General features: G+C 42.4%; 1 protein-coding gene and 2 pseudogenes across 1 annotated transcript; all 3 read left to right on the top strand.

Moving 5' to 3' along the window:
- Window positions 1-909: 909 nt before the first annotated feature.
- Window positions 910-23,374, top strand: ERMAP (erythroblast membrane associated protein (Scianna blood group)). Its single transcript, XM_022575459.2, has 10 exons — window positions 910-1,781; window positions 15,345-15,434; window positions 16,168-16,284; window positions 17,145-17,177; window positions 18,180-18,212; window positions 20,017-20,037; window positions 20,848-20,868; window positions 20,961-20,987; window positions 21,095-21,121; window positions 22,321-23,374. The coding sequence occupies exons 2-10, from the start codon at window positions 15,350-15,352 to the stop codon at window positions 23,043-23,045; spliced, it is 1,089 nt and encodes a 362-aa protein (XP_022431167.1). The 5' UTR covers window positions 910-1,781; window positions 15,345-15,349; the 3' UTR covers window positions 23,046-23,374.
- LOC111175687 (peroxiredoxin-1 pseudogene) lies at window positions 6,264-7,242 on the top strand (annotated as a pseudogene).
- On the top strand, window positions 8,472-10,480 carry LOC111175688 (adapter SH3BGRL pseudogene; annotated as a pseudogene).
- Window positions 23,375-24,690: the final 1,316 nt, after the last annotated feature.

The following is a 24,690-nucleotide window of genomic DNA, read 5'->3' as shown; positions in this document are numbered from 1 at the left end:
CAAAAGCCCAGAAACAATCCTCACTTTTATCAAGGGGAGAATGGACAAATTTTTGGTATATTCATAGGATGATCTACCTCACAGTGTTGGATGAACGTCCCAGAGTTCTATCAATCAATACGGACAGATTTCAGTGTCTTAATTTGTACTCCACCCAAAGCAGGGTGTGAGACATATTCTTCAGAACAAGAGTTTATTTAGGAGGTGATCCCAGGAATCAGAAGTAGCGAGTGAGAAGAAAATGATGAAAGGGACTTCCCTGGTGGCACAGTGGTTAAGAATCTCCCTGCCAATGCAGGGGACACGGGTTTGAGCCCTGGTCTGGGAAGATCCCACATGCCGCAGAGCAACTAAGCCCGTGCGCCACAACTACTGAGCCTGCGCTCTAGAGCCCGTGAGCCACAACTACTGAGCCCATGTGCCACAACTACTGAAGCCCGTGCACCTAGAGCCCGTGCTCTGCAATAAGAGAAGCCACCGCAATGAGAAGCCCAAGAACGGCAACAAAGAGTAGCCCCCACTCGCCGCAACTAGAGAAAGCCTGCGCACAGCAACAAAGACCCAACGCTGTCAAAACTAAATAAAATAAATTAAATAAATAAATAAATATATTTAAAAAAAAGAAGAAAAGGAAGACAAACCAATAAGATGTGCATTATTGAGCTACTTATGACAGTGGAACACCGTGCTCATTCCCACTGAGAACTCCCTGAGGAATTGTGTGGAATACAGCTTAGAATTGTCCCTCTGAAGATGTGGGGACTGGACCATTTTCCACTTACTTCCATCCCCCCCACCCCCTGCCCCAAGCCCCATTGATCGATCCCCTGGGGCAATAACTTTCCTGAACTCCTGGGTTACACACAGGCCGAACAGCCTTCTCAAGGTTTGTAAAGAGCCCCAGTCAGATAAGCGAAGAGCTGCTGTGGCCTGCGAGGTGGCATGCTAGCAGCTTGCCTTCGAGTCTCAGCTACCCCAAAATTGAGTGGGCTGCGGGGACATGGTGTGAGCTACCATAGGTGTCAGCTAGGCTCAGAAACTAATGTTGAGTGAAAAAAGGAAATCACAGGGAATTATGTACAACGTGCTCCATCTTTATAAAGTTCAAAAATACATAAAAGTATATAATGCATGGTTAAGGAAACACTTATGGATATTATGCATATAAAATTATGGATATTCTGAAAGCAAGATAGGCGGGAAAGGGTTTATCACATATTGGGGGACAGTCAGCAAGTTTGTTTATCAGAAAGCACATGTCAGGGTGCAGTTGGAGATAAAGGTAGTGAGTTAAAGAAGGTGGCTAATTGGTGGGTGTCTTTGAAACCAATCTTCAGTTTTACTCTGATTTGGAAAGTTAAGAGGAGCAAGCTTTTAAGAAAGGGTGTGATAGGATCATAATGTATCAAAAGCAATCACTGTGCAGTTGGCTTGGATGGGAGAAGGAGCTGAGGCGAAGTCCCTTAGCCCGGCAGCACTGGGAGGCTTCCCTGCTTTTAGGGAGCTTCCTCTTTGCTCTGTTCCTTTATCGGGTCAGACAGGCAGGGCGTGGCTTGTTGGTGTATAGGAACAGCTGGAAGGGAGTCTGTCGGGCAGATGGAGCCCCTGGCTGAGGGCTTCAGGCATTAGAATAAAAGATGAACTTTTCTCGGGCCCACCTCCGGAGTCCTTCCTGATGTTCCTGCCTGATGCCTCATATCCCTGAACGGGCAGAGGGATGTTCCCAGCTTGGAGACTCCAGCTCAGCCGGTGAGGGACAAAGGGCCCCTAATTCCAAAGTGGTGAGTCCTCCTCCCTCTCCCCTCTCGTCATTCTTTTTAGTCCTTTGATTTTCTCAGGATCCTCAGGTCTGTTGGAGAAACTATCCCCTTTCTTCATACTCACAAGAACATTTTAGAGGATGAAATGGAGCGACAGGAAATGAGGAGCGCAAAAAAGGACAAGTGGCAAGGGGACTGGATGGGTTTTGTCAAAAGACTCCTTTAGATATTATCGTCATCATTAAGTATGACAGCTGTCACTTATTTAGCCCTTACTCTTAGCCAGGTCCTGGCCGTGTGCTTTCAGACAGAACAGCTGTAGATTTGCTGGGTCTTCTTAAGCTGCTTGGAGTTATCAAGGGAACTTCCATTGCATGTCTTTTTTTTTAGAAAGAAACACTTTTTGTTTTAATTAATTAATTTTTGGTTGCATTGAGTCTTCGTTGCTGCGTGCGGGCTTTCTCTAGTTGAGATGAGTGGGGGCTTCTCTTAGTGGCAGAGCATGGGCTCTAGGTGCGCGGGCTTCAGTAGTTGTGGCATGTGGGCTCAGTAGTTGCGGTGCACGGGCTTAGTTGCTCTGTGGCATGTGGATCTTCCCGGACCAGGGATTGAAACTGTGTCCCCTGCATTGGCAGGTGGATTCTTTTTTTTCCTGCTTTTTAAAAAAAAATTTTAATTTTATTTATTTATTTATACAGCAGGTTATTATTAGTTACACATTTTATACATATTAGTGTATACATGTCAATCCCAATCTCCCCCCCACCGCCACTTTCCCCCCTTGGTGTCTATACATTTGTTCTCTACATCTGTGTCTCTATTTCTGCCAGGCAGGTGGATTCTTAACCACTGCGCCACCAGGGAAGTCCTCACTGCATGTTTTTTTCTGCTTTAGAAGTTTTTGAAATTAAACTGTTTCAAATTTAAATGTAAATGACTTCCTGTGGGGAAAAATATTTCCAACATATGTAGTAGAAAAAAAATTTGTTACTATATGAAGAATTTTACAAAACATTAAAGAGACAAATGCTCAAATAGAAAAATGGACAAAGTATAGACAGGTAATTGACAAAGTCCAAATGACAAAGGAATAATCAAAGAAATACAAATTAAGATGAAACACAATTAATTATTTTTAGAGAGATATTGTTACTCATTAAAATAATGAAGATGTAAAAAAAAAAACCCAGTTTTGTTACTCATTAAAATGACGAAGGGACTTCACTGGTGGCACAGTGGTTAAGAATACGCCTGCCAATGCAGGGGACATGGGTTCAAGCCCTGGTCTGGGACGATCCCACATGCTGCGGAGCAACTAAGCCCGTGCGCCACAACTACTGAGCCTGCGAGCCACAACTACTGAAGCCCCCCTGCCTAGAGCCCATGCTCCGCGACAAGAGAAGCCGGTACAATGAGAAGCCAGTGCACCGTAAAGAAGAGTAGCCCCCACTCACCGCAACTAGAGAAAGCCCGTGTGCAGCAATGAAGACCCAACGCAGCCATAAATAAATAAATAAATAAATAAATAAATAAAATGACAAAGATGTTAAAAAAAAAAAACCCAGTGGTGGCAAGGTTGTGGAGAAACAAACAATTTCATACACTTTGGTAAATTGATATGACCTCTCTGGAGGGCGATTTGGCAATGCAAATTAAAAGTCTCACCATTTTAAAGATGGGAAACTCAAGGCCTAAGAGTTTAAGTGACTTCCTTAAAGTTACAAAGTCACACAATTAGGAACCAAGCCAAGTCTAGAACTAAGCCTTATAACTTGGCCCTCAATCCACTATCAATTGTAGTGATAAAGCTTATAATAGCAATGCATTGGGAAAAAACCTGAATATTCTACAATATGGAATTATTTTTAAAATTCTTGCATATTCATGATGGAACACTGAAATCATTAAAAGAATATTTGATGGCATGGGAAAACTACATAATATAGTTCTTGGTGAAAATGTTGGGTATTAAAAAATATATATACAGTATAGTCCTACTTTAAAAAAAAGTTATATACATACACAGAAAAAATATTTGAAAAACCATATTGTCTTCAGGTGGAGGAATTACAGGTGATTTCAAACATTTTTGTCCTTTTTTTCTTGTAATTTCCAGATTTTCTATATTAGCTAGGATAAAAAAAAGCAATAAATTTTACTTGATAAAAATTTTAAAACAACTGAAATGCCATAGGGCTATGCTGAAGGTGACTTGGAGCTGGCTGACCGTGGGTGCTCAGGGCAGGGAGTGTCCATCCCAGAGGGCAACGAGAGGGGCTCCAGAGCCTGAGGGAATTTGAAGCCAAAGACTAGGGCAGTTCAGATGGCCAAAAAGCACATGAAAATATGCTCAACATCACTAATTATTAGAGAAATGCCAATCAAAATTACAGTGAAGTATCAGCTCACACCGGTCAGAATGGCCATCATCAAGATATCTACAAACAATAAATGCTGGAGAGGGTGTGGAGAAAAGGGAACTCTCATACACTCTTGGTAGGAATGTAAATCGATACAGCCACTATGGAGAACAGTATGGAGGTTCCTTAAAAAACTAAAAATAGAACTACCATATGACCCAGCAATCCCACTATTGGGCATATGTCTGGAGAAAACCCTAATTCAAAAAGACACATGCATCCCAATGTTCGTTGCAGCACTATTTCCAATAGCCAAGACATGGAAGCAACCTAAACATCCATCGACACAGGAATGGATAAAGAAGATGTGGTACGTACATACAATGGAATATTACTCAGCCATAAAAAGAACAAAATAATGCCATTTGCAGCAACATGGATGGACCTAGAGATTATCATACTAAGTAAGTCAGACAGAGAAGACAAATATCATATGGTATCACTTACATGTAGAATCTAAGAAGTGATACAAATGAACTTATTTACAAAACAGAAATACAGACACAGAAAGCAAACTTATGGTCACCAAAGGGGATAGAGAGGGGGTGGGGTGAGATAAATTAGGAGTTTGAGATTAACATATACACACTACTGTATATAAAATAGATAACTAATAAGGGCCTACTGTATAGCACAGGGAACTCTACTCAATACTCTGTATTGGCCTATATGGGAAAAGAATCTAAAAGAGAGTAGATATATATATGTATGTGTATAACTGATTCATTTTGCTGTACACCTGAAATTAACACAACATTGTAAATCAACTATACTCCAATAAAAATTAAAAAAAAAAAGACTAGGGGAGGTAATGAGAAGAGAGGGCTTTTAGTTCCTTGAAGTAGGATGGATACAAGAAAAAATCAAAATCTTATATATAGCAACGAAAAAATATGTATTTATATATAACAATTTTGGGACCTAGTGTCCTACAGGTGACTTACAGCAAAGGTGACATCTAGACTGCTGATGATGGAAAACTCTCACTCACCATCTGTTCACCCTTTTATTTTTTCAGTGTTTTTCTTCTACCCTGTTTCCCCTCTACCATCTTTTAGTTTCCTCTCCTGTTCTTTGGTTTCTTCTCCCCGCCTGGCTTTGAAACTTCCAGTGAATACCATGGTTCTCCTTCACTGTTGCTCTGCCCATGGAAGGCACTCTCAGAAATAGAATCTGACTAATCCTCCTCTTAACTCAGTAATTTTGTAATCTGAAGCATCAAGTTTCCAAATTAGGTTATTTCTAGTGGAGAACTGAAAGTTAGACAAACACTCTTGAAATGGTATTTTCCTTTTCATGAAGCAGAATTATAGCATATTGGAGCTGGAAAGGAATTTAAAGCTTCAACTTGTCAAAATTCTTTAATTAAATAAATTTCATTTTTGCTAAATTTAGTTACATGTTGCACATTTGTTCATCAATATATTACACTTTATCAGTAAGTTAGGAAATAGAGATGAGAAAAAATTGCCCATGTTTCCAACAACCTTAATTATTAACAACCATTCATATTTTATAGGACTTACTTTTAGTTCCTTTCCTACACACTCTTTAGTGTAGTTATAATCATTGTAAATGTATTATTTTGTATTTTGCTTTTAACACATCATTAGCTTTCATTTGAAACATAGGTTTGATGAACCATAATTTAGTCATTGCCTTATCTATGTACCCATAGATGGTCTAGTTTCTCACTATTATACAAATACTACTGACATCATGTAAGCTTTTGTATTTCAGATTCTTTCCTTAGAGTAGATTTCCAGACTATTTCTCACTGGATCAAAAGGTAAATACATTTCCTTACTTCTTGTTGTTTCCCAATTTACAATGAACTCAGCAAATGTAAATGAATCTCTCAATTTAAAGATGGAAAATCAGGACCTAAGAGTTTAAGTGACTTGCTCCAAGTTACAAAGTCACACAGATAGTAGATACCAAGCCAAGACTAAAACCAAGCCATCTGACTCCAGTCCTCAATTCACTAGGGATGTAAGCCTTTCTTTACCTTTTGGTTTTATTTAGCCTTAGATTTTCGGGAATGTTGCCACTAGCTTACTCTCTGCTCTTCTCGGATGAGATTATGAGGAAGGAAATTCACACCTTTAATAAAAAAGCTAAGATCTCATATCACATTAGTCACACTCTACCCAACAACAGCAAAATACACATGAAACATTTACCAAAATAGACCATATGCTAGCACACAAAGCAAGTCAATAAATTTAAAAGGATTCAAGTCATACAAAGTATGTTTTCTGGTCACAGCAGAATTAAATTAGAAATCAATAACAGAGGTCTGTCTTCTTCCTGACTGGTCCTGGTGGTTTCTGTCTGAGAACTGCTGATAGCAATATGTTTTCAGGACATGCCAAAATTGGGCACCTTGCCCCCCAGTTCAAAGCAACATCTATTATGCCAGATGGTCAGTTAAAAGATATCAGCCTATCTGACTACAAAGGAAAATGTGTTGGGTTATTCTTTTACCCTCTTGATTTCACCTTTGTGTGCCCCATAAAGGTGATAGGGCAGATGGATTTAAGAAACTCAACTGCCAAGTGATGGGTGCTTCTGTGGCTTTTCACTTCTGTTATCTGGCATGGATCAACACACCCAAGAAACAAGGAGGACTGGGACCCATGAACATTGCCTTGATATCAGACCCCCAGGGCAACATTGCTCAGAACTATGGGGTATTAAAGGCCGACAAAGGCATCTCATTTGGGGGCCTTTTTACTATTGATGATAAAGGTATCCTTTGACAGATCACCATAAATGACCTTCCTGTCTGCCACTCTGTGGATGAGACACTGAGACTAGTTCAGGCCTTCCAGTTAACTGACAAACATGGGGAAGTGTGCCCAGGTGGCTGGAAGCCTGGCTGTGATACCATTAAGCCTGATGTCCAGAAGAGCAAAGAATATTTCTCTAAGCAGAAGTGAGCACTGGGCCATTTTAGGGCCAGGCTGCAGTAGGTGGCCATGAGAACAAAACCTCTTTTGTACTATTGTCATGCTTAAAATACAAGACCTTATACTCAGCCCAGACATGGTGTGGGGGCAGGACAGGCCTTTCCTGCAGGGCCTGGGGAGGCCACCCTTTCTTCCTCTGGGGGGAATGGTCTGAGCTGTATTTTGGGGCAGGCCAACTGATGTGTAGAGTAGTAGGGTATCACTTTTGATCTTTTGTAGTTTCTATTAAACTTGAACTGAGAACAAAAAAGAAATCAATAACGGAAAGTAATCTTGAAAATTTTCAAATATTTGGAAACTAGATAACACATTTCTAAATAATCCATAGGTCAAAGAAGAAATTTAAAGGGAAATTAGAACACATTTTGAATGTAATGAAAATGAAAACCACTACATATCAAAATTTCCAGATGTCACTAACGTAATACCTACGGAGAAATTTATGACGAAGCAACTAATGACTATATTAGAAAAGAGGACAAATAAAGTCATCTGTATTGTACTAAATGACAGTATTAGGAAAGAAGACCACAAATCAACAACCTAAGCAACAACGAAAAGAACAAATTAAACCCAAAGTAAGCAGAAGAAAGGAAGTAATAAAGATCTGAGCAAAAACAAATACAATAGGAAACAGAAAAACATTAGAGAAAATCAATGAAACCAAAAGCTGGTTCTTTGAGATCAATAAAATTGATAAACCTCTAGTCAGACTGATCAAGAAAAAAGAGACACGAATTACCATTATCAAGAAGGAGAGAGGTGACATTACTACAGATTCTATATATAGTAAAAGAATAATAAGGAAATATTATGAACATACTTATGCCAGTTAATTAAACAAATTCCTTGAAAGAACTCAAACTACCAAAAATCACTCAAGAAGAAATAGATAACCTGAATTACCCTATACTTATTAAAGAAATTGAATGTGTATTTACAAACCTTCTCATAAAGAAAACTCCAGGCCCAGGTGCTTTCCTGATGATTTCCATCAAACATTTGAGGAAGAAATAATATTAATGCTGTACAAACTCTTCCAGAAAATTGAAGAGGAGGGAATACTTCTTATTTCATTCTTTGTGACCAGCATTACCCTAATTACCAAAGTTAGAAAAGGATATTACAAAAGAAGTACCCATATCCCTCATGGACATAGAGGCAAAAATTCTTAAAATTTAAAAAAATTTTATCCAAAGATATATAAAAGGGACACTTCCTCATGACTGACTGGAGTTTACCCCTAGAATGCAAGGTTGGTATAATATTCAAAAAAATCAACCAATGTCATTTACTATATTAACAAACTAAAATTAAAAATCATATGCAAAAAATAGGCTCTTCAGCCATTTGCAGGACTCAGCTACAACCGTTGCTCCCAGGATAGTGATCCGTATGTACATTGCACCTTCCTCTGGCTCCACGGTGATTAAGAAGAAACAGCAAGATGCGCTTGATTTCTTAGAAGCTAACAAAATAGGATTTGAAGAAAAAAATATTGCAGCCAGTGAAGACAACTGGAAGTGGATGAGAGAAAATGTTCCTGAAAAGTCGACCAGCCAAAGGGTACCCCCTGCCACCTGAGATTTTCAATGAAAGTCAGTACCATGGGGACTAAGATGTCTTCTTTGAAGCCAGAGAAAATAATGCAGTGTTTGCCTTTTTTAGGTTTAACAGCCCCACCTGGTTCAAAGCAAGCAGAAGCTCAGGCAAAGCAGCAGCCATGAACCTTAAACATTTTGCCTTAAGAATCCTGAAAAAGGAGTCTCCAAAATTATCTTGGCTTCAAAAGAAATAGCCTTAATGTTGAAATAATAGATTAGTTGGTGTTTTCACATGCAAACAATCAAAATGAATACATAATTAAAATGTGAACGTTATGATAAGAAGAGTGGGAGATGAACATAAAATTTTAAGTAGATGTCATGGAATAGTGTTGTTGTCTGCTGACATTTTATGTACTTCAGTGATTTTGAAAAGCAAACGCCTGTTCCCTTTTTTGGTATTATTATTGCAGCTTAAGTATATCTGTAGCTCTACACTGTGTAATTTTGAAAGGAGGGTGAGAAAGAAAGAATCTGTCTCTTGTTGCCAAATTGCCTCATTAGTTTTAGTGAACAAAAATATGTACCTTTCTGATGTGAAATCGTTGTGATTAAAAAGTAGTTGCAAATGATGTTTATGATATTTCAGACATTATAATTTCCTATAGTAATTATAACATTCCTATTCTTTTGAAGTTGAAACTTCTATGTACTGAACCACAGGTTTTCTAAGCTTCTAAATGTAGCCTTTCATTGCATATTTCAGTGGTCAGAACAGATGACCTCACACACACACACACACACACACACACACACACACAAAGTTGTATTCAGTTGACAAGTTTCTGGATTAACTACACAGCTATGATGCAATCACGTTACTAATTTGCTTGCCCAGTGAAATATGCTTATAAATGTTATGGAAGTGGGATGGCAGATAAGTTTAAAATGGCACCCTTTTGCAAAGAGCTCAGGCTTTTAATGAACTATTTTTAAATGGGTTGGAACTGGGAATTCCCTGGCAGTCCAGCGGTTAGGACTCCACGCTTCCACTCCAGGGGCACAGGTTCGATCCCTGGTCAGGGAACTAAGATCTCGCGAGCCGTGTGGCATGGCCAAAAAAGAAATAGGTTGGAACTCATTTTTCCCCTTTTAAAACAACTTGTGATCACGAATGCCATTATCTCTCAGATATTTGACCTTTTTGTTTCAGCTTAGGCATATATTGTATGAGTACGTTAATCTAAGCAGAGAGAATCTTTTCTATGCCTCTATTCTAGCGAATAGCAGATAAAAGGATAATAATAATCCTTTTATATTTAATAATAATATAATTTCATTATAATTTAATAATATTAAATATTATTTTATTTAATAATAATCAGATAAAAGGATCCATTTTAAAACTGTTAATTTTGAAAACTTCTAAGAAGCCAAAACATTATGGCCTAAATCACCCAGAAGACATATATATTGTATTTTAGTTCCACGTTAACTTTTTATTGATACTTTAGTTCCACAGTACTAAAAGCAAACACCTTTTACTTTAAAGTACTTTATCATATCGTTTGATGTATGCAAGTCTGTGCTCTTTGACAAAATCAACATATAATGAAGACATGGCTTTGTTTACTGAGATTCAAACTTGATGCAATCTTTAAAATAAACTCAGTACTTTCAGAAACATAAAAAAAACCATATGTATGAAATAAATAAGCTACAAGTATATATAGTATAACAAGGCAATATAGCCAATATTTTAGAATAACTATAAATGGAATATAACCTTTAAAATTTTTGAATCACTATGTTGTACAACTGAAACTTATATAATATTGTACATCGACTATACTTCAATAAAAAAAGGGGAAAATTGTGTGATCATCTCAATACATACAGACATTTCAGTTGACAAAGTTAACATCCATTCTTGATAAAAACTCTCAGAAAACTAGAAATAGAAGGGAGTTTCCTGACCTTGATAAAAGGCATCTATGAAAACCTTATGGCTATCATTATACCTAACGGTGAAAAAAGGAATGTTTTCCCTAGGATCAGGAACAAGGCAAGGAGCCAAGGCAACAAGGTAAAAGATAAGGAAATAAAAGACATTCAGATTAAAAAGGAAGAAGTAAGACTGTCTTTACTCATAGGTGATGTGATCTTCTATACAGAAAATCCTATGTAATCTACAGAAATGCTAGCATTAGTAAATGAGTTTAGCAAGGTCAGGGATATAAGACAAAATATACAAAACTCAATTGTATTTTTATATGTTAGTAATGAAAAATCAGAAATTAAAATTAATAACTTAATACTATTTATAATAACATCAAAATATTAAATACTTATGAATAAAGCTGACAAAAGATGTGCAAGATCTATATGCTGAAAACTATAAAATACTGCTGAAAGAAGTTAAAGAAGACCTAAATTAGTAGAGACATCAACTGTTCATTGGCCAGAACACTCAATATTGTTAAGATATCAATGGTCCCCAAATTGTGTCATGTACATTGAACTTTAGGAAGTGAAATTATGCTTTATATTTATTAGGGGAGCTTTCGTCATAAAGGAATTTCATGATAACCACACTGAGAAGTAAGGAAGTGATTTGCGCATTTTGTAACTCATGATACAAGGCTGTGCATGCATTCATTCACTCATCTATTTATCCATGTTTTACATTCTACCTACTTCCAGAAAGGATCCTGTCAGTTTGCTTGCATGATACCCTGATATGTGCAAGATTGCCTTGTTCTGAGTGTAAAATGAGGACAGTAATACCTATTTTTCAGGGTTGTTGTCAATAGCAAAGATAATATATGTAGAGTACCTACAGGTGCAATAAATTGGAGCCATTATGGATATAGAACAATATTAATAACTCAAAAATATATTTATGATTTAGTATTAATTCAATCTTACAGTAACACAATGTTGATTGTTATAATATTGATATATTATAATATAAGTTAACTGAGGACATGATGCAAGAAGGCCATCCTGGCCAACCAGATCAGAAGAATAGATCTGGAGATCAGTACGGTGACCAGATAGAGGGTTATTACATCCATGTAAGAAAATAGGAAATAAAAGATTTGGCAGCACTTAATTTTCCACTCAAAGCTCTGAGAAGAGATGCTGTAAAGCAACTGTGGCTGTGGCTTCTGATTTTGGACCTCGGGAGGCACTTCCTGCTGTGCTTCTTTGCCTCCTGGACTGTGTGTGCCTTTGCCCAAAGTGGACTCTGTTTCTTCTCCTCTTTCTCCTTCCCTTCCTGGTCATCCTCCTGATTCTTTCAATATATTTGTTTCCTGATAATCACAGTTATACATGTTCAAGTTAGAAAATTTAGAAAATACACAGCGAAAACCATAAAGATCACCTTCATTCCCCTCTCCCACCCTCAGAAATAACCACTGCTTAATATCTACATTTTTGTCTTTTTTCTAAGCATATTCTGCCTAAATTGTATCATCCTATGCATCGTTTTAAAAATTTATTGTTTGGGATATAGTGAAAATTTCCCAGTGCTATTAAAGGTTGTTCTGTCATGTGATTATGAAACACTGCATAGTATTTCATTGCAAGAATGTACCATAAATAATCATTCCCATTTTAGTGGACTTTTAGGTTGTCTTCAATTTTTTTCTTTTCGTAAATAACTTTGTGATGAGCATCCGCACCATCAAATCCTCATGCACATCCTTACTTATTTCTGTAGCATTCTTTTCTGAAGGTGAAATTACTGGATTAAAACTCTTGCCTAGGGCTTCCCTGGTGGCGCAGTGGTTGAGAGTCCGCCTGCCGATGCAGGAGACACAGGTTCGTGCCCCGGTCCGGGAAGATCCCACATGCCGCGGAGCAGCTAAAAAACTCTTGCCTACGTGTAAACCTTTTGATACCTACTGCTAAATTTTCCTTGTGAAAGTTGTTTAGCAATGGACAAGGGAGTCAGTTTGCCCACATGTGTGCTGACTCTGGGTACTTTTCCCCCTGATATTTGATAATTTGAAGGAAGACAAAGCATATCTAACTGTGGTCTTAATTTGCATTTCTCTAATGACTGGAGAGTGAAAGTCCTGTATCTAGTGTCATCCTTTCTAGCTCTCCTCCCGAAGCTACCTCACCTGCCCTCATTACTCAGAGTGACAATTGGATGGAAGGACTTCATTTGCTTTTCTTAAAAAATAGAAATATATATTACATTTATTTGTATTTTAACAACCCACGTTGTCAGTTTTTAATTATTCCTCATTTATTTTCAACTTTTTTTTTTTTTTTAAATTTTTGGCTGTGTTGGGTCTTCGTTGCTACGTGCGGGCTTTCTACGGTGGTGGCGAGTAGGGCTGGGGAGGGCTACTCTTCCTGGGGCACACGGGCTTCTCATTGCGGTGGCTTCTCTTGTCGCAGAGCACAGGCTCTAGGTGCGTGGGTTTCAGTAGTTGTGGCGTGTGGGCTCAGTAGTTGTGGCTCGCAGGCTCTAGAGTACAGGCTCAGTAGTTGTGGTGCACGGGCTTAGTTGCTCCGCGGCATGTGGGATCTTTCCACGGCTCGAACTCATGTCCCCTGCATTGGCAGGTGGATTCTTAACCACTGTGCTACCAGGGAAGCCCTGCTTTTTTATTCTTAGTATCTGGTGCAGACCATTGCACCACATGTTTTCTATGAATGCTCACTATAGCCCTATCTACGAGGTGGGTACTGTTATTAACTCCACTTCATGTGTGAATGAGAGGAGACTTGGAGTAAACTAGTCTGTCCAAGGTCACACCAGGGAGGTGATGGCAGAACCAGGGCTTGAACCCAGGCTGACTCTAGAGCCCATCCTCTTAATCACTTAATGAACTATCTGAATCTAGGAAGATGGGGCCCTGGGGGTCTCCTCTTATTAAATTTCAGGCAGCCCTGGTTCAGCTTGCAGCTCCACATCACTCTGGGTGTGGCTACCCAGGTTGTGTTTCAAAAATACCTTCTCATTGAGGGTTTGGGGATTGGGGGTAATTCCAGGGCATCCAGGGCCCTGCCTACTTCCACCTTCAACCTTAATTGATAAGGTAGAGAGCCTTTCTCATTTACCTAACTTGTCTTGTTCACTTTCTGAGTAGCTGGTAACCTGCAGGAAAGTGGGTGGGATGGAGGCAAAACAAACAAACAAACAGCAACAACAAAACCATCCTAACCGTATTCCTAACCTTACAATGTCCTAGCGTTATGTTGCCATTTGCAACATCAGGGGATTGGGGGGGTGTTATATGCATGCATCATGATTTTAAAACAACGAACAAAGAAAACAACCCTAAAGCAGTGTGCTGTTCGCTGTGAGAAAAACAGAACTGGAAATGTGTTCAAAGCTTGAGTCCATCTTCAGTTTCCCCATCTTGCTTTGACTGCCCCACCTCCTCCAAGCCCCACTTCGCCATCTTCCAAGACCTGCAGAGATCTGGCCTTGTGACTTCCATAAAACTCTCCTCTATTTTTTTTTTTTTTGGTCAGTGCCACAGGGCTCGTGGGATCTTAGTTCCCTGACCAGGGATTGAACCCAGCCCCTCTGCAGTGAAAGTGCTAAGTCCTAACCACTGGACTGCCAGGGAATTCCCAAAACCCTCTTCTTTAGAAAGGATTTGAAGTCTTGGAGAGAATGTAAGAGACAGTTTCTCTCTTCCTTGAGTATTTGCATTTGAACTTCAACCCCAAGGGTGGCATGAAAGATTTGTTTCCTGCTCAAGGAATTTCAGACAGTAGCAAGTAGGAGGGGAAAGAGTCGTACAGGAGGGAATCCCTTAGAGTCTCCCTGTGCTTAGTGCACACAGTGACTCACACCTCCCAGGGACGATCGTCCTCTTTTAGTTTAGTAATAATAACAATAGGCATATGTGGCAAGTGCTCTACATGCATCATGTCCTTGAACCCTCACATCTGCCTGTGAAGAAGCTTCCCCTTTATACATTGAGAACTGAAGACCCTCAGATGTCAACTCTCCCAGGGACACAGAGCTAGTACACGGGTGGAGCTAAGACTTGAACCCAGGTCCTTCTAACTGCAGACCCTGAACTCGTAGGATTAGTGCCTTCATAATGAAATGCAGGAACTTCACTGCCCTGGTTTCTTGTTTCTCAATAGTCAAACTTGAAAAGCTGTCAGGGAAGAGCTCCAGGCTACATTGTGGGTCCACGATTGGCTTGCAGTAGGCACTTCCCAAGCCTGACCTGGGACACTAAATGCAAAAAGAAGCCAGTCCTCCCGTGTTTACCTGGCTAGCTCTGGATATAGGTTCTCATTCTTCTAGACTCCTCCCTGTGCCTTCTAAATCACACTCAGAGTGTCACCCTGCAGTGCTCACTCATGGCATTTATAGACTTAACCATGATGCCAGCCTCTGTGTTGAGCACTTACCTCCTTCGATCCTCACAATTATTCTGCCAGGAGGCACAGTTATTATACCCATTTCAAAGATGGAGAAACTGAGTCCCAGAGACTCAGGCCACATGGAGGTAAGCAGCAGAGCTGGGATTCAATACCTGGCCTATGACTCCAGAGTGTACCCAATGCAGCCTCCATCTCTGCCCTACCTCCTGGGTGGCACCCTTTCTCCCATCAAGCTCGCCAACTCTTTCTGATGCCTCCCTGTGTCTGTCCTCCTAGTTTGGATGAAGATGGCAAGTTCCTCAGGCTCCTGGCTCTCCAGATGCTTCATCACACTCGTCTTCCTCCAGTTGCCTTTGCGTGTGTCAGGTGAGAGTTTCCGTACCTCTTTCCCTGCCTGCGACATCTGACAAAGGGGTTCCAAGAATAAGGAGGCCAGGCCCAAGACCTTGTTTCTTCTCGGGTGCATGTTCCAGAGGGCAGGCCGGGCTTGGCGAACCTCAGTCTCTCTCCGGGGGTCACGCAGTGCTGAGCAAGAACTCACATCCAGCTTAGGCTCTTCGCCACTTGTCCTAGAGCCTCTCCTGCTGTTCTTTTCTTCGCTAGTTCTTCCTTCCGTCCTTCTTTCTCTCCTGTCTAGACGTTCGGCTTGCTGCTGTAACACCATAGAAATTGTTTTGCCCCTGCTAATAGGGCTCGGGCAAAGAGTTCGCCGACTGCTGTTCTATCTCAGAGTGAGGATTTGAAGCGGGAGCAGCTGGGTGCTCATGAGAAGACTATAGCGGTTCCTGAGGAAGCACCTCCAGTTCTCCAAAGTCTCGGGCAGGATGAGATTGTGGTTGAGATGCTGAGTTTGAATCAATGTCTTCAGGCAGGACCATTGAAACCAATCCTGAGAGATAAACATCTCACTTTAAAGTCATTCCTGGGTCATGTGGGGTTTGAGTCGCTGAGAGAAGCAGAGAGCCTCACCAACTTGGCTGGAGGTCTCTCTCAAGGTGATGGAGGCAGTTGGGATGTGCCTGAGTCACCTGCCATTCGAGGTGGGGCCCTTGACACGGAGAAGCTCTCAGAGGGTGGTCACAGGTGGTTTCTGTTTCAGCCCCATCTCCAGGGAGGTTCTCCTCATCAGCAGTGGCTCTTGCTGTGATCCTGCCTGTCCTGGGGATTTTCATCACGGTGGGCATTTACATCATCTGGAAGCAAAGAAGGTCAAAAGGTAACTAAGTGGTAAGGGAGCCGAGGCTGGCAGGAATTGGTACTGCAGCCTCTCTAGGAAAAGGCTGGGAGGAAGCAGACAGAGACCTAACAGTTATCCATAGGTTGTCTGGGAGAAAACTGGTAGAGCTGTGTTCTGGGGACCCACATTGAAGAAAGGATCAAAGAAAGTGCAGAAAGCTCCTGGGCAGAGCTGTGAATTAATTAGAAGACTGGCATCATGCCAGTCTTCTAATTAATTAAGAAATCCAGGGCTTCCCTGGTGGCGCAGTGGTTGAGAATCTGCCTGCTAATGCAGGGGACACGGGTTCGAGCCCTGGTCTGGGAGGATCCCACATGCCACGGAGCAACTAGGCCCGTGAGCCACAACTACTGAGCCTGCGTGTCTGGAGCCTGTGCTCTGCGACAAGAGAGGCTGCGATAGTGAGAGGCCCAGGCACCGCGATGAAGAGTGGCCCCCGCTTGCCACAACTAGAGAAAGCCCTCGCACAGAAATGAAGACCCAACACAGCAAAAAAAAAAAAAAAAAATCAATTAATTAATTAATTAACTCCTACCCCCAACATCTTAAAAAAAAAAAAAAGAAATCCAATCATATCCATTAGATAAAACCCTCATTAATATGGTTGCATTTCAGGGCTCGCAGGGTTGCCAAGGACCTTGAAAGTCACATAACTGAACACTCCTTTCCCTGTCTGATGGTTTGAAGACCCTCTAATCCTTTCTAATGGTCACACACCCACAGCGACAAGGAGCAAAGTCCTGCTCAGGCAGCTTGTGGTCCCTTGGACAGCTCTGCCTGTTAGAAAAGGACCTTCCTTAAGCTGAGCTGACATCTCTCTCTCTCTCTCTCCCTTCCAGAGAGGCTTCTCTATGAACACGCAATGGAGGTAGGTGAGTGTCCTGGGCTGGGCAGGTATGTTTTTCTGTTTTGTTCATTTTTGTGTCCCCAGGGCCCACTAATCTAAATTCCGGACCTGAAGATTCCAGTATCTGCTGGGTGGTGACGGTGGTGGTGGTGTCAAAACCTGTTGTTCCCAGTTTCTGCTGACTCTACCTTGTAATAGCTTGCCTTCCAGTATGTTCGGTGACTTTGTCTCTGAGATCATGGCTTGATCTTATCCTGGGGGAGTCGTGTAGGTCTAAGGTAGGGGACCCAACAAATAATTGATAATTCTCTGCTAAGCGGTGCAGACTATACCAGACGCTGGGGACACAACAGTGAGTGAAAGCGGACACGGTCTTTGCCTTCTTGGAACCTTCTGTCTAGTCAGGGAGGTATACGTGCATTAAATAATTACACAAATAAATGTGTACAGAAGCTACAAAAGGAAGTTCTGAAGGCTGGGAAGACGGTGACTGGGTGGAACCAACCAAACTTCAGGGATGGCAGAGGAGTTTCCAGATGATGGTCCCAGTGATGTTTGATCTGGAAGACGGACAGGCATGGGGGAAGAGGGAATAGGAAACCACCCACAGCAGAACAGCTTGAGAGAGAAACACGGTGCAAAAGTGAGGGGAAAGGTGGCAGAAGGTGCTGCTGCAGAGTTAGGCGGGGACCAGCATGTGAGGCCTTGCAGATCCCATGAAGGGTTTTCGTCTTTCTCCTTGGAGCTGTGGAGAAGCTGCGAATGGGCTATCCTGACCAGAATTGTGCTTCCAGAAAGCTCTCTCTGGCTGCTCTGTTGAGAGGAGACCAGAGGGAGCGAAACAGAATTTGAGGACAATTTGGGCCGCTCTCTCTGGCATCCAAATGAGAGAGATGAGGGCCTGGATCAGGGAGGTGGAGGTGGAGACAGAGGGGGACAGGTTCAAGAGCCCATAAACTCAATAGGAAGCAGGGACCCTCAAGGTAATGGCACAGAATCTCATTTTCTTTTACTTTCGTTCCTCTAGAAAATCTTCTCTCAGACCATGCAAAAGAAAAAGGTAATTATATATATAGAATAAGGGGTAGGGAACAAATAACACTTTTTCTCCTACATAAATGCTGGTGGCTGTTATACATACAATATATATGTGGTGTATGTGTATACACACATGCACACACCCACACACACACACCACACATATATTCTCTGTTAATACCATTGGAATTTATTTTTTAATATCAAGGGGTTATAGGGTTGGTAGCAGTGGCCAAAGGGATGCCTGGGGTCAAAATTCATAGGTTCCTTCATTGGCTTTCCCACCAATAACCTAAAAAGAAGATTCATATACTATTTTAACATATATTAAAATGGTATTATAGGAGGATCCATACAATCTTTGCATTGAGAGAGGTGGTGTGATACAGTGGGAGGGGCATAGGCTCTGGAGTCAGCAGCACCTGGCTCAGATCTGCCACTTGCTGGCTGGGTTAAGTCGCTTTACTGCTCTGAGCTTTGGTTTCCTCATCTGTAAAATGGGGATAATAGATCTCTTCACCCGATTATTTTTAGGATTAAAAGAGACAACTTAAAAAAAAAACCCACACAACTCCTACTACAGTGCCTGAAACCTTTCCCTTATTGCCATTTTGTCTTCATTAATTGAATGTTTGCTCTGGGCCACTGAGGGTAAAAGACAGACACCCCAGGTACCAAAAAGCAGGTGGGGCTCTGCCCTCTGAAAGTCTAGCTGGGAAGACAAGTCACTGGCTCAGAAGTGGCTCCACCTGCAGTGATTTCGGCATCTCCTCCCTTCCCCACTCACATCTGCTCCAGACTAGTTAAAGCATAGGGGTGCACACCTCAGGGACACAATGACCGTCGTGTCCTAGAAGGGAGGGAACAGTGTGGTGTAGTGGGGAAGGCCTCCAACTAGGAATCAGACAGACTTGGGTTTGAATCCTGCCTCCTTGGCCACTTACCAGCTGGATAATCTGGATAAATTTCCATGTCCCTCTGAGCCTCAGACCACCAGTCTGTAAAATGGGAATAATAATTATATGCACCTCATATTGTTGAGCAGATTCAGGGCCTACGTCATAAAAACAGGGCACACTAAATGGAGGCTGTCGGTAGTGGGAATGGTAAAAATAAACCGTTATCTTGTTAGGGGCCATATCATATTCAGCTTCGCTGCCCCAATGCCCAACACCTAACATATGCCCAGCCCTTAGCACAGGGCCTGGCAGTGAACGCAAATGTATAATTTCAACTCTGTGGCAGGGCCAGTGCTAAGGGGAAAATGTGGGCAGATGACCCTTCCAGAGAGGCTGCAAGTACTCCCCCAAAGCACAGAAGCATATGCACATGTCCCAGACCTTCTGGGGTCTCCAAATTTGTGTTTCTCCACAGTACTTCAGCGGGGTGGGGGGAGGTTAGTGTAGAGAATAACAGCCCACATCAGTAAGTCGATGGTAGGCCTTCAGCTAGTTTTACACCGTAGATATTATAAACAGTTATAAAAGGGCGGCAAGGCATACACTCATGGACACTCGGTTACAAACATATTGGAAACACTCATATGAACAGCGGAAATGAAACCAGACAGACAAAAGGAAGGGAAGAGGAACCAAAGTCAGGGTAGTCCAGGTCATCTGGGAAGTGGCACCAGCACCGGTGAATTCCCCGGTCTGCCCTTAGGGGGATGTGACTGTATTGGGGGCTGATAGGATTGTCATCATTCTTTCAGCGGGGGGTTGGGTTTGGGGGCCGAGGGGCATAGGGGTGGAGTGATGAGACTTCCTGGGCCCTGGGGATAAAGCGGCAGGATCTGCTCACTCGTGCCTCTTTCTCTGTTTTTCTAGGACGTCTCTATAAAGCCCTCAGTAAGTTCTGCTCCCCTTCCGTGCCACAAACCTCCTTCTGCTGACATCTTTGCTTTATGATGAGAGTCTCAGATTCACCTTCTGGGGCAGAAGAGAGGGGGCAAGGGCAAGGATACTTCAAGCATGAGGGTGGGGAATTTCCTGGCTCCCCTAAAGCCTCTTTTTCCTCAAATATTCTGTGCTCCTCTTTCCTGCACAATTGTTGTGTAGTCACTAAATGGGAAATGTTTTAGCAAGAAGAGAGATACCTTCCATAGGTGAAGACATCTGGGAGACACTTCTATCACTCAGGCATGACGTTGCCTTCGGTGGGATCCAAGGTAGATGGATCCTCATTCAACTGAATATGTGGAACAGTGCTTCTCCACCTGTTCATGTATGAGACCCTCTTCATAACAACAACAACCCCAAATCCTCAGACATGTGATATGTCTATTTGATTTTACATTGAGAAAACACGCATAAGAAAATCTAATGGAAATTAGTAATAGATTTAAATGAACTTATATTTTATTCTTCTCCCACAACATCTACATACGTTTATGTTGCCATCACTTACATGTGTGAGATGTGTTGTTGATTCAATCTGCAAGTCAGGTTTGGTTCCCATAGGGACTCACTGACCCTCTGCAGTATCTCTGGGGACCCCAGGACCATGGCTGGGAGCCATTGCTGTTGGAAACACTGTCATGGGGAAAGTTCAGTGTATTGCTAGTGGGGATCTGCTCTGGGAATGCGGTTGGGATGGGACTGGAGCATCACAGGCATGTACAAGCCCTCATTCTGATTTGTCAAATTGTTATTCTTTAGAGAAACTCCGGCATGAACTGAGTAAGTTCCCCTGTTCTTATAACTTCTATACCAACTTATGTTGATTCTATGTTTCCAGTGAAAGCTCACTCCCCTTGTTTCTTCTTTTGTAGAGTTAAAGAGAGCTGCAGCAAACTCAGGTGAGGTGCACTCTCCCTGTCCCCCCACTCTACCTGCCCCCACTCCAACTGCACCAGGAGGTCTCCATTTCTCCATTACTTTAACAATCCCTTTTTCTGTCTTTTAGGCTGGAGAAGGGCCCGGCTACACTTTGGTAAGTTGCACCAGTTTAATGGATCCACATTTCAGAGCCCATTGCTCTGTTCCTTTGGAAGGCAGACTGTAATTAAAAAAAAAAGTTAAGTCAAATCTGTTTATCTGCTTATCAAATTTTAAGAGTTTTTGATTTAGAAAGTCTCCCTTCTTTTAGAATGCTGATAAATAATTGGTTTACTCTTCTTATGGGTTTTCCCTGATTTTTGAGATTTTTCTTAAGTTCATTGGTTACTTGTATTTTATCTTTTTGGCTTGTCTGCGCCTGTCCTATTCTGGCTACTTTTCGACTTGTGGGGACTTTTTCTATATTAACTCTTGGTCCTATTTTTCACAAAATATTTTTCTGAGTTTTTCATTTGCATGTTAATTTCCTCATTGTATTTTTTTTTTTTTGGATGCATGAGTGTTTTATTTTTCTGCAGCCTCAGTAGTTGTAGCACACAGGCTCAGTAGTTGTGGCTTGTGGGTTCTAGAGCGCAGGCTCAGTAGTTGTGGCACACGGGCTTAGCTGCTCCGCGGCATGTGGGATCTTCCTGGACCGGGGATCGAACCATGCCCCCTGCATTGGCAGGCGGATTCTAAACCACTGTGCCACCAGGGAAGTCTCTCTATATTACCATGTTAAAATGATAATTATAAGCAATAATTTTAGCTAAGAAAATGAGCGTCACACACTCACTGTGTGAACAAGGCACTGTCTCATGCATTAGCTCATCAGATCTGCACAACAGCTTCTCCAGCATATTATTCAGTGGTGCTATTATTCCTCCTTTACAGATGAAGAAACTGAGGTTTGGAGGTGAATAACAAGCCCAGGGTCACATAACGAGCTCGTGGCAGAGCTGAGACTCAAAACATGCTGTCTAGCTACAGGGTCTAACATCAAAGCCTGTTTATTATCATGCATTAGACTCCTTTGGACCAGCAAAGACAAAGGCAGTGTTTCCTAAGGATTAAGGCAGCTTCACAGATGGGTGAAAAACATTTCCTCTTTTACTTAGTAGGCCATCAGGAGACCTAGGAGACTGGAAGACAGTTTTCTTTAGTTCCAGGACATGTGAAGGTGAGGGCACCATAAACTAAAATGGGCCGATGACAGTGGTTGCAGACCTAGGGATGATTATTCCCTCCAAAGCTACTCAAAGATCCCTTGAGACCTAGCCGTCTCAGACCTCACCTCTCTGTGACTCTCTGCAGTGACGGTGACCCTGGACCCAGACACAGCGCATCCCAAACTCATCCTGTCTGAGGACCGCAGGTGTGTGAAGCTTGGAGACACAAGGCAGCCTGTGCCCAACAACCCTCAGCGATTTGACTTCGTCGTCAGTGTCCTGGGCTCTGAGTACTTCATAGCTGGCTGTCACTACTGGGAGGTGTCTGTGGCAGACAAGAGCAAATGGGCCCTGGGGGTGTGTAGTGAGTCAGTGAGCAGGAAGGGGAAGGTCACCGCCTCGCCCGCCAATGGACACTGGCTCCTGCGACAGAATCGCAAGAATGAGTACGAGGCCCTAACATCCCCGCAGACCTCCTTCCGCCTGAAAGAGCCCCCACGGTGTGTGGGGATTTTTCTGGACTATGAAGCAGGAGTCATTTCCTTCTACAACGTGACCAACCAGTCCCACATCTTTACTTTCACCCACAGTTTCTCTGGCCCCCTTCGCCCTTTCTTTGAACCTTGCCTTCATGATGGAGGGAAAAACATGGCACCTCTAGTCATCTGTTCTAAACTCCAAAAACCGGAAGAATCAACTGTCCCCAAGCCAGAAGAAAAAGGTCTTGCTAATGGAGACGTGGCCCTGCAGGTGGACCCTCTTCTGCTCCCCGCTCAGGCACCAGAGCTCCTTCCACTCACAGATATGATCCTGTCCTGGCCCTCTGACATTGGCCCAGCCCTGCAGGGGCTCAAGGTTCCTTCTTTTTAGGGATGAGCCTCATCACCTGCTCCCCAGACGCTCCAGCCCAGTGCCCTGGATTTCAGTCTCTTGGCCTAACCACCTGATTCTGGACCGTCTCTCCTCCTTTCCCCCAGGCCCCTTTGTGGTTTCTCTTGTACCAACTTTCTCCCAGGGCTCAGTTCTAAACCGTGTCTTCCTTCTGGGGACTTGAAGTTTACATTGCCCTGGAAGAATTCTTGAAAACCAAATGATGGGAATTCCCTGGCAGTCCAGTGGTTAGGACTCCGTGCTTTCACTGCTGAGGGCCCAGGTTCAATCCCTGGTTGGGGAACTAAGATCCCGCAAGCCATGTGCTGTGAGCAAAAAAAAAAAAAAAAAAAAAAAAAAGACGGGAGGAAAACCAAATGAACAATCAGATTAGGTTTAGGTGGTAGTGTTGAATGTGTGTCACTGAGATACAGGGGCTCTTTACTCGAGGAGCTGTTTAAAAGCACTTCATCCTGCCTCATCCTGCACTCAGGCTTGTAGTCATGAAGTTATGATGTGACTTCTTACTTATCCTGCCAAGAACTGCTTTTCTCCTTTTCTCTGTTCAGGCCTCTAGCCCCCATAGCCAGCTTTTTAAAAGTAAACATGTTTTGGATCACACACTCTTCCTTCTTTCTTCTGGAATATAGGGCAGAAGGCCAGAGGAATTAAAAAAAAAAAAAAAGCCACGCTTTTCTATTTCCTTGATCCTGTTTACAGCATAGTTTGGTGACATTCGGTGCTAATGTACATGTTTTCAAAGCTAACTTGGTGATAACCAGGTATGGGGACTTTAAACATGGTAGCCGTAATCCTGAAAAACCCCAGGAGGAAGCTGGGAGGTATGGCTTCAAACAGAGCAGCTCAGCTGTGTGTGGCCTTGAAAAGGCAGCAGTGGGTTAGGCCATCTGTTGCGCTGGCCTTTTTGAATCCCCTCTGGGATTCAGAGAGGCCCAGCTAGAAAAAGTGGCAGTTTTAACCACCAGTATAGAAGCTTTTGTTCTATAAGACCATAATATTGGAAAACTTGACTATTTGTGGAGCAAACAGCCTCTTAGATCAGAGAGTATTGATCTCACATAGGAAGTTGGTAGACCAGGTGTGAGGATAAAATAATGAACTTGCTTTTTTGGTGTGGGTGTCAGAAAGAACCCTAATCACTCTCAAGTCACACCACATATGTGATCTGACCTCTTTGTGGTGATGTTGGCTATCAGTTTGCAGATGGGTACACAGTTCTGCCCAACAGAAAGTGGCTCTATGTGTCTGTCAGAAGTTCTCTTAGTGCATGTATTAGGGTTCTCCAGAGAAACAGAATATGTATTTTATTTTATTTTTTTTGCGGTATGCGGGCCTCTCACTGTTGCGGCCTCTCCCGTTGTGTAGCACAGGCTCCGGACGCGCAGGCTCAGCGGCCATGGATCACGTGCCCAGCCGCTCCGCGGCATGTGGGATCTTCCTGGACCGGGGCACGAACCCGTGTCCCCTGCATCGGCAGGCGGGCTCTCAGCCACTGCGCCACCAGGGAAGCCCCAGAATATATATTTTATATGTGTGTATACAGACGCACACACACGCGCGCACACACACACACACACACACACACAGCAGGAAGAATATATATATTTATTTATTATAGGGAATT

Source organism: Delphinapterus leucas, chromosome 1 (assembly GCF_059928025.1).
Source record: "Delphinapterus leucas isolate spDelLeu-1000000601 "Yukka" chromosome 1, BTC_Dleu_Yukka2, whole genome shotgun sequence".
NCBI lineage: Eukaryota > Metazoa > Chordata > Mammalia > Artiodactyla > Monodontidae > Delphinapterus > Delphinapterus leucas.
The sequence above is the reverse complement of the archived record's forward strand: the minus strand, read 5'-3'. Positions and strand labels throughout refer to the sequence as shown.

Excerpts from the sequence above, each read along its gene's own strand:
- ERMAP (XM_022575459.2), top strand. The coding sequence starts at position 15,350 with ATGAAGATGGCAAGTTCCTCAGGCTCCTGGCTCTCCAGATGCTTCATC. Across the intron at positions 18,213-20,016 it reads AGACCATGCAAAAGAAAAAG|GACGTCTCTATAAAGCCCTC; the intron begins GTAATTATATAT and ends CTGTTTTTCTAG. Across the intron at positions 21,122-22,320 it reads AAGGGCCCGGCTACACTTTG|TGACGGTGACCCTGGACCCA; the intron begins GTAAGTTGCACC and ends GACTCTCTGCAG.